Source organism: Leptonychotes weddellii, chromosome 4 (genome assembly GCF_054177405.1).
Source record: "Leptonychotes weddellii isolate Sample4059 chromosome 4, ASM5417740v2, whole genome shotgun sequence".
Lineage (NCBI taxonomy): Eukaryota > Metazoa > Chordata > Mammalia > Carnivora > Phocidae > Leptonychotes > Leptonychotes weddellii.
In genome coordinates, this window is record NC_138372.1 from 19803028 (window position 1) to 19813362 (window position 10335).

Consider the following 10335-nt stretch of genomic DNA (forward strand, 5'->3'; position numbering starts at 1 on the left):
AAGAGATTTCCTAGACAAAAACATTCCAGATCGTCAAACTTGAAAAAAATGTTTTCCTAGAGGACGGCCTATGACGTCAAGCCGCCCGGTAAATCTCAGGGGACCCTCCAAGGGAGGCCGCCATCTTCCATACAGCGTTTTCCGTCCCGCGCATGCGCTTCTGTTTGCGAGGCTGCAAAGAGGGGGATTTTATCCCTTCTCGGCACCCTTACGTCGCGGGGCACCAGCGAAGATTTACGTGACGTCCGTTTCTTGCCGGAAGTGGAAAGACGAGAAGGCGGTGTTGCGCTCTCCAGAGGGCTTTAACGTTAGGGCTTGGGGGATCATTGTTTCTAAAATCTCCGAGGTGGTGGGGTGGATATATTACCCACTTTACGAGAAGAGACTAGAGTGCGCTCGGAGGCGTGTTTCTAGTGTAAGTGGGTATGTGTCTTTGATGTTGGCCAAAGGGGACCTAAACCATCCTTTTAAAAGAACCTCACGCTTTCGCCACCCTCTCTTTGAAAGGCGTTTTCAGAGAGGCGGAATGCCCAAATTTTAGATTGATTCAAGCTCTGCCACTGACTTGCTGTGTGTCCTTGGGCCCCTCTCCGAGTCTCAGTATCTTTATCTATAAATGGAAGAGTAGACAAAGTCTCAAGTCACCTTTCAGTTCTGAATGTTATTACATGTCCAAGCCACAAAGTCTTGGGGGTTAAATATCGTTGGCCCCATTTTATAAGGAGGACATTGAGTCTCAGTTTTGATGACTTCCTCAAGATTGCACAGAAAACTTGTAGAGGTTTCAGACATTGAAACTAGAAGATTATGCTGTAACTCCATGACCACGACTCCTTTTTATACATATGTATCATCAGTTCCTGAAACTGGCCTATAGCAGTTACTCAAGAAGTTTGAATGGATGAATGACACAAGCAGATCTGTTGTTTCTCTGCCCCTCTAATGTATTCACAATGTAACACTTCTCCAGGTGTTTCTTCTGCTTTACTTGACTGGGGACTCTGAAACCAGTTCTTTTGTCTTCAGCTTAATCAGACACCATGGAGGCACCTCCAGTCACCATGATGCCTGTCACTGGAGGCACCATTAATATGATGGAGTACCTGCTGCAGGGTAAGTGAACCAGGCAACTTGGATGACCTGTTTTCCTCTTTCTGTTCATCATCTGTTGGGATGAGAGGCTGTTATACAAAGGTAGCCTGCATGATTTCTGGCACTCAAAAGACAACAATTTTTTTAAAAAATTTAAACGTTAATTATGGTCACAAACACATAACATTAAATTAAGTGTACAGTTGGGCGCCTGGGTGGCTCAGTTGGTTGGGCGACTGCCTTCGGCTCAGGTCGTGATCCTGGAGTCCCGGGATGGAGTCCCGCATCAGGCTCCCTGCTCAGCGGGGGGTCTGCTTCTCCCTCTGACCCTCTTCCCTCTCGTGCTCTCTGTCTCTCATTCTCTCTCTCTCAAATAGATAAAATATTTAAAAAAAAGAAATTAAGTGTACAGTTCACTAGTGTTAATTATATTCACATTGTTGTATAACTGATCTCTAGAACTTTTTCATCTTACAGAAGTGAAACTCTATACCCATTAAACACTAATTGCTCCTTTCCCCTCCCCTCAGCTCTTGGCAACCACCTTTCTACTTTGTTTCTGTTTTTGACTTCTCTAGATATTTCATGAGTGGAATCATACAGTGTTTGTATTTTTATGACTGGCTTGTTTTACTTAGCATAATGTCCTCAAGGTTCATCCCTATTGTAGCATATGACAGGATCCCCCTTTTTAAAGCTGAATAACATTCCATTTATGTATATACTACATTTTCTTTATTTATCTGTCATTTGGGTTCACCTCTTGGTCATCATGAATATTGCTGCAGCAAACATGGGTGTGCAAATACCTCTTAAAGATCCTCCTTTGAATTTTCGATATATGCCCAGAAGTGAGATTACTGGATCATATAAGAATTCTATGATACTGTTGTTAGTTCTATCTTATAGATCAGGAAACAGGTAAAGTGGGGGGGAGGCTCAGTCGGTTAAATAAAAGAAAATAAAAGGAATGTAAATTTTTAAAAAAGGAAACAAGTAAAGTAACTTGCCCAGATGAGAAAACTCAAGATCCAGAGAGGGTAGTGATTTTCAGGAGGTCATATAATGTTTTGTGGAAGAGTTGTTTTTTGTTGTTGTTTTTTTTTTAAGATTTTGTTTATTTATTTGACAGAGAGAGATAGGGAGAGAGAGAGCACAAGCAGGGGGAGCTGCAGGCAGAGGGAGAGGGAGAAGCAGGCCCCCTGCTGAGCAAGGAGCCCCACAGAGGGCTTGATCCCAGGACTCTGGGATAATGACCCGAGCTGAAGGCAGATGCCTAACCCACTGAGCTACCCAGGCGCCCCTGTGGAAGAGTTTAGACTTTAATTCAGATCATCCATTTAGTAACTTAATATGAACAACATTAGGTTATTAATTTTCACTTCTTAAGCTACCTCTCCAGTCTTTCCCAACCCAGTAAGTGCCACTATCATTCACCAGTTGCATGAACCAAGCATTTAGGAGTCAATATCTGCTTTTCACTTTACCCCCACATTTAGTCCATCTCTAAGTCCTATTCATTTTACTTCCAACATGTTTTGTTTTTTTTTTAAGATTTTTATTTATTTATTTGACAGAGAGAGACACAGTGAGAGAGGGAACACAAGCAGGGGGAGTGGGAGAGGGAGAAGCAGGCCTCTTGCGGAGCAGGGAGCCCGACGTGGGGCTCGATCCCAGGACCCTGGGATCATGACCTGAGCCAAAGGCAGACGCTTAACGACTGAGCCACCCAGGCGCCCCTCCAACATGTATTTTATTTTTTTATTTTTTGTTTAAAGATTTTAGTTATTTATTTGACAGAGAGATAGCACAGGTAGGCAGAGCGGCAGGCAGAGGGAGAGGGAGAGGGAGAAGCAGACTCCCTGCTCAGCAGGGAGCCTGAGGGGGGGGCTCGATCCCAGGACTCTGGGATCACGACCTGAGCCGAAGGCAGACACTCAACCGACTGAGCCACCCAGGCGCCCTTCCAACATGTATTTTAAATATGTATTTTATCCACCTGCAGTGCCACACCCTGGTTATCATCCCCCACTTGAACTACTTTAGTGGGGCGCCTGGGTGGCTCAGTCGTTAAGCGTCTGCCTTCAGCTCAGGTCATGATCCCAGGGTCCTGGGATCGAGTCCCCCCTCAGGCTCCCTGCTCAGCGGGAAGCCTGCTTCTCCCTCTCCCACTCGCCCTGCTTGTGTTCCCTCTCTCGCTGTCTCTCTCTCTCTGTTGAAAAATAAATAAAATCTTTAAAAAAAAAACCAAAAACTACTTTAGTAACCTTTTACTTATTACATTGTTTCCACTTCTGTCTCTTCCCACACCAACAGGTAGTTATCTTTTTATTTTTTTATTATTATTATTAAGTAAACTTTGTGCCTCCGACGTGGGGCTTGAACTCAGGACCTCAGATCAAGAGTTGCATGCTCGGGGTGCCTGGGTGGCTCAGTTGGTTGAGCGTCCGACTGTTGATTTCAGCTCGGGTCCTGATCTCAGGGTCATGGAATCAAGCCCCATGTCAGCCTCTGTGCTCAGTGGAGAGTCTGCTTCTCTCCCTCTCCCTCTGCCCCTCTCCATGCATGCTCTCTCTCAAATAAATAAATAAATCTTAAAAAAAAAAAAAGAGTTGCATGCTCTACCAACTGAGCCTGGTAACAATGTAACACTTCTTCAGGTGTTTCTTGTGCTTTACTTGACTGGGGACTTGGAAACCAGTTCTGTTGTCTTCAGCTTAATCAGACACAATGGAGGCACCTGCAGTCACCATGATGCCTGTCACTGGAGGCACCATTAATATGAAGGAGTACCTGCTGCAGGGGACCTACCAGGCATCCCTAGTAGTCATCTTTTTAAAAAATTATTTTACTATTTAAAAATTCAAACATAAATAGAGACTAATATAGTGAACAGTCCATTTCCATCGTCTAGATTTCAGTTTGTATCATTTTTTTTAAAGATTTTATTTATTTAGGGGCGCCTGGGTGGCTCAGTTAAGTGTCTGCCTTCGGCTCAGGTCATCTTTTTTTAAAGATTTTATTTATTTATTTGATCCCAGGACCTGGGATCATGACCTGAGACAAAGGCAGACGCTTAACGAATGAGCCACCCAGGCGCCCTCAGTTTGTATCATTTTGCCATATTTGCTTCATCTTTTTTCTTTCGCTGTTCTTTTTTTTTTTAAGATATTTTTTTTAAGAGAGGGAGGGGAGGGAGGGAGGAAGAAGAAGAGGGAGAGAGAGAATCTTAAGCAGGCTCCACTCCCAGCACAGAGCCCAGCGCAGGGCTTGATCTCAGAGCCCTGAGATCATGACTTGAGCCCAAATCAGGAGTCAGACGCTTAACTGACCAAGCCATTCAGGTGCCCCTTAAGATTGTATATTTACGTAATCCCTACACCCAACGTTGAGCTCAAAACTTACAGCCCCAAGATCAGGAGTCACCTGCTCCACCGACTGAGCCAGCCAGGCACCCCTCTTTTGCTGTTCTTAAAGAAAATTTTATGACCTCGTTAACATTTTACCTCTAAACTCTTCAGTATGCAACTCTAAAAAACAAGGATATTTTTCTTCATAACCTTAATACTATCATTATTATCTTAAGAAAATTAATAATATATTCTGATATCACCTAACATCTAGTCCATATTCAAAAGTTTCTCCCCTATTGTCCCCAAAATGTACTTTGTAAACAGGATGCAATCAAGTATCATGCAATTGTCTTGATGAGGAGTCCATACCAGTGTTCCTGGAATGATCCTTTGAAAATGTAAATCCAGTCTTGTCGTTCCCTGTTTTGTTGAAAATAAAGTGTGGCACACATAGCTGTCCACCTTCACCATGGACTGTATGTCAGTCCTACACTGCTGTGGCCCAGGCCAAATCCTCACTTCATTCTCATCTTCCTTCTCGCTCACAGCACTTCAAGCACACTGATACCTTTCCATTTTCTTTAATTCCCCAGGCCCTTTCCTGCCTCTGTGCGTTAGCACTTGATGATCCCTCTGGCCCAGTACTTTTCTCCACCTCTTCAAATAACCATCTCATTTTGATCCTTCAGTTTTCAGCTCAGTTGCATACCCTTAAGGAGACCTTCTCTGACTCCAGCTCCTCAGAGAGGTCTTCTCTTCTCCACCCCCACCAATTGCTCTCTATCCCATCTCCCTTTTATTTCCTTGTATTTCTGTTTATTTACTTACTTATTTTGTGGTTCCCCCACTAAAGTGTAATCTCCATTAGAGCATGGACCCCTACTTCCTAGCATAGTGCCTAGAATAGCATTCAAGAAGTATAGGTTAAATGAACCAACACTCACAAAGCTCCTCAAATGTTTGAGAAACGGGGTCGCCTGGGTGGCTCAGTCCGTTAAGCATCTGCCTTCACCTCAGGTCATGATCCCAGGGTCCTGGGATCGAGCCCCATATCAGGCTCCCTGCTTGGCGGGGAACCTGCTTCTCCCTCTCCCTCTGCCTGCCACTCCCCCTGCTCGTGCTCTCTCTCTCTCTCTCTGTGCAATAAATAAATAAAATCTTTTAAAAAAATGTTTGAGGAGGTGACTGGGTGGCTCAGTCGTTAAGCATCTGCCTTCGGCTCAGGTCATGATCCCGGGGTCCTGGGATCGAGCCCTGCATCGGGCTCCCTGCTTGGCGGGGAGCCTGCTTCTCCCTCTCCCATTCCCCTGCTTGTGTTCCCTCTCTCGCTGTGCCTCTCTCTGCCAAATAAATAAAATCTTTAAAAAAAAAAAATGAGAAATGAACAAACACATGTCTGATACTGTCCTGAATGTAGGGTACAATGTATTGAATGTAGGACTTGTTCCCTGCTCCCATGATCTTCTGTCCTATGATTACTGGGATCTGATCTGTTGCTTTTCCTACAACGTTCCCCATTTCCAAAAATTCAGTCCTTTGAGTCTCACTGTCAATATTTACCATAGTAACAATATATACTCTTATTTATTTTAACAGATTTATTCAGTACATATTTGAATATGTTCCTAGCATTGGAGTATCAGCAGTGGAGGAAGAAAGATGAGTAAAGTATCAATATACAATTGATAACATTGAAAGATGACTAAAGAATTGAGGTGATAATGCTAAAGAAAACTCAAGCAGGGAGGTGGAAAGAGATTGGAGGGAGATGTACTGTCTTATTTAGGGTGATCAGAAAAGACCTCTCTGATAAAGTGATACTTGAGCAAAGACCTGAAGAAAGTGATGGGGCGAGGCATGCAGATACTGGTGAGGAAAATTTTCTAAGTGTAGGACTAAGGGAAGAGGCCCTGAAGAGAAATACTTTATCAAATACTTGGCATTTTCAGGAAACAACAGGAAGATCACTGTGGCTGGAGAGAGTGATCTAGGGAGATAGTAGAAGGAAATGATGTTGGACTGGTAGCAGAGACCACAATGTATAGGGCCTTGTAGACAATGGTAAAGACTTTGGGATTTATTCTGAATGACACAGGAAGCCATTGGAGGGTTCTGAGGAGAGGAGTGTCATTATCTGCCTATATATTCTAAAAGACCACTTGGTTGGTGTATGGAAAAGAGAAGAAGCAGGCAAGGTTAGAAGCAGGCTATTGCAAAAACCAGGCAAGAAATGAGGGAGACTTGGACTAGATGGAAATGAGTGAGGAAGTGGGAAGTGGTTGGATTCTGCATATATTTTAAAAGTATGGATTGGATATAGGATATGGGGGAAAGAAAGGAGTCAGGATGATTCTATGGTTTGGAGCCTGGGCAACTAGAAGCAGAGAGTTTCCATTTACTGTGATGGAGAAGACTGCAGGAGGAATAAGATTGTGGAGGAAAAGCCAACAGTTGGATACTGAACATAGGAAGATGAAGATGTCTGTTAGGCATCCAAGTGGAGAAGCTGAGGAGACAGTTGGATATATGAGTCTGTAGTTCATGAGATAAATGTGGGAGTCCTCAGGGCATAAATGATATTTGAAGCCATAGCACCAAATTAGGTCACCTTGGGAGGAAGAGATTGTTGATAAAGAGGACCAGGATTGAGTCCTAGGGTCCTCCAGTATTTAGGGAAGATGAGAAAGACCCAGCAAAGTAGACTTAAAAGGAATGGTCAGTGAGTTAGGTGAAGAACTAAGAGAAGAGTTGTGTCCCAGATGCGAAGGGAAGAATAGATTTCAAGGTGGGTATAATCTAATAACCAGGTCAGATGCTGCTAGGAGGATGAATTAGAGGAGAACAAAGATCAGTGTATTTCTATGGAGCATTTCATTTTCTTTTACTTAAATATGTTACATAAAAAGGAAATGTTATAATCTATAGATGAAAAACTTGTGTTGCTGGAAATAGAAGATAATTTTTCAAATAAATGACAAGAGTATTATTATTATTGTGGATAGATACTATGGTTGTTCAAGCCTCTGAGCCCAGAGCCCGTTGGCGATTAGCATTTAGGGAAGGCCTAAAGACTTTCTAGTAAGACTTTCTTAGTTGTAAGACAATGCAAAAAAAAACTGAAAAGGGATTAACTTTCTCAAAATGTTATCTAGTACCTTGGCAGCATAACCCCTCTGACATCTCATGTACAGGACCTATGCTTTATGAACACTGCACTAAACTGTTTTGGTTTTTCATTTAAGTTTTTTCAATCTTTTGCTAATCCCAGTACCCAAAGTGAAAGATGGGACTCAACAGTACTCTTTCCTTCTTCAGGAAGTGTTTTAGATCACAGTTTGGAAAGCCTCATCCACCGCCTTCGGGGTTTGTGTGACAACATGGAACCTGAGACTTTCCTTGACCATGAGATGGTATTCCTCCTTAAGGGCCAGCAGGCTAGTCCATTTGTTCTAAGGGCCCGGCGTTCTATGGATAGGGGAGGGGCACCCTGGCATCTGCGCTACCTGGGACAGCCGGAAATGGGAGACAAGAACCGCCATGCCCTGGTGCGAAATTGTGTAGACATTGCAACATCTGAGAACCTCACTGACTTCTTGATGGAAATGGGATTCCGCATGGATCATGAGTTTGTCGCCAAGGGTCACTTGTTCCGCAAGGGTATCATGAAGATTATGGTGTATAAGATCTTCCGCATCCTGGTCCCAGGAAACACAGACAGCACTGAGGCCTTGTCACTTTCCTATCTTGTGGAACTGAGTGTCGTTGCACCAGCTGGGCAGGACATGGTTTCTGATGACATGAGGAACTTTGCCGAGCAGCTGAAACCTCTGGTTCACCTAGAGAAAATAGATCCCAAGAGGCTCATGTGACTAAGACAGTCTGTCTGCCACTGGGGCCTGTCCTCACCTGTTACAAAAAAGAAGATGTTATAAATGCCCCATTTCACCATTGCCAGCCAGACATTCTTCCCCCAGAAAGGAGGACAGTGAGGACTTAGCTGGTTCTTTACACTGTTTTCCTCATGGGGCAAGTTCACCTTTGTGACAGCCTTTCCAAATTAAAGGCTTAGGATAACATAGAGAATCTATCCAGTCCCTCTGTATAAAGAGAGGAAACTGGAATAAATTAGCTTTTAGAAAGGAAGATCTTTTAATTGTTTTGCTATTTGTGTATAAGGTTTATAAAGTAGGGACTGCGAGTGTGTATTGTGTGGTAATAAAGGCTATGAAGAGAAACATCTGTGATTCCAGTTCTTTATCACCCTACTAATTTGGGGTGGACTCACTACCAGTTGGAATGAAAAAAATGGCAGTTTTTAGTTTTAATTCTGATAGAGGTGATAGTTGTTACCTTTAACCAAAGTAGCACGTTTGTTGAAAAATTTTTAAATACAGACAAAAATAAAAACAACCTGTAATCCTATTATTCAAAAGATAGGGTATTTCTATTCTGGTATATATCCTTCTAGTCTTTATTTTTATAAATTTATATATATGAGATATATTTATTTTATAAAATATTCTGTATATACTGGTTTATACCCTTCTTTTTTTGTTTAATCTCTCATTAACACCTTTTCAGGAGATTAGGCTATAGTGTTCTTCTGTAAAAACAAAAAACCTCATTTAAATAGGGAAATTGAGGCAGAGATTAATTAGCTTTCCCTGAACTATACAGATATTAATCAGCAGAGATCATTTGTAAATACTGATAATTATAATTGCTGTGTGTATCCCATTGTGTGGATTTTCCATAACTTCATTGATTCTCCTACTTCGGGATTTTTAGTTTGTTCCCAATTTTTGGCTTTTATAAACATCTTCTAGGGCCGCCTGGGTGGCTCAGTCTGTTGAGCATCTGACTCTTGGTTTCAGCTCAGGTTGTGATCTTGGGGTCATGGGACTGAGCCCCGCGTAGGGTTCCCTGCTGGATGCAGAATCTGCTTGAGATTCTCTCTCCCTTTGCCCCTCCCCCTGCCCCCATGCTTGCTCTCAGAGTCTCTAAGATAAATGGATAAAATCTTTAAAAAAAAAAAAAGAAAAAATTCTGTAATGCTAGTGCTTTTAGTAAAATCATTGTTGACATCTATGACTATTCTGTAGGGTAAATTCTAGGGAACTGCTGAGTCAGAGTATGCACTATTTTAAGACTTCTGCCATGCATTGCCAAATGCCTTCCAGAAATGTCCCAGTTTTCACTCCCACCAGCTGTAAATGATGTTCCCAAAAATGTTGCCAAAACTGGGTGTGACTATGAAAACTTGTTTTTCCCATTTGATGATAAATGGTAACTAGTTTGAATTTTCTTTTATTTTTTATGTAAATTCTATGCCCAATGTGGGGCTTGAACTTATGACCCCAAGATCAAGAGCTACACACTCTACCGGCTGAGCCAGCCAGGTGCCCCAAGTTTTCTTTTTCTTTTTCTTTTTTTTTAAGATTTTATTTATTTGGGAAAGAGAGTGCGAAAGCTTGAGGGAGAGGCACTGGGAGAGGGAGAAGCAGTCTTCCCACTGAGCAGGGAGCCTGACATGGGGCTCGATGCCAGGACCCCGAGATCATGACCTGAGCTGAAGGCAGATGACTGAACCACCCAGGCACTCCACAAGTTTTCTTTTTAAAATACTCATCAGTGAGGTTGAAATTTTTTATGTTTTTTGGACATCATTTTTCTTATGTGACTTGCCTTTTCTTCATTGATTATTCATCTTATCAATTTATAAAGAGCTTTTATAAAAATTTTTCCCATTTATCACTTGAATTTAATATTTTTCTTTCTTTGGGAGGGTGAACACGAGTGGGGGAAGAGGCAGAGGAAGAAGGAGAAAGGAAGAGGAAGAAGTAGAAGGAGAGGGAGAAGCAGACTCTCCGCTGAGCGAGGAGCCCAACAC

General features: G+C 42.5%; 1 protein-coding gene across 4 annotated transcripts; it reads left to right on the top strand.

Annotated features, from left to right (window-relative positions):
* The first annotated feature begins 236 nt into the window (after nucleotides 1-236).
* Nucleotides 237-8680, top strand: MED18 (mediator complex subunit 18). 4 transcript variants are annotated; one of them, XM_081817877.1, is made up of 3 exons: nucleotides 237-423; nucleotides 1027-1113; nucleotides 7761-8680. In XM_081817877.1, exons 2-3 carry the CDS (start codon nucleotides 1041-1043, stop codon nucleotides 8312-8314), a joined length of 627 nt encoding a protein of 208 aa, XP_081674003.1. In that variant the 5' UTR covers nucleotides 237-423; nucleotides 1027-1040; the 3' UTR covers nucleotides 8315-8680. The 4 variants fall into 4 exon arrangements, with proteins under 4 accessions (XP_081674003.1, XP_081674004.1, XP_081674002.1 ...); XM_081817878.1 differs by having other exon boundaries at nucleotides 237-415; XM_081817876.1 differs by having other exon boundaries at nucleotides 238-423; nucleotides 971-1113.
* Nucleotides 8681-10335: the final 1655 nt, after the last annotated feature.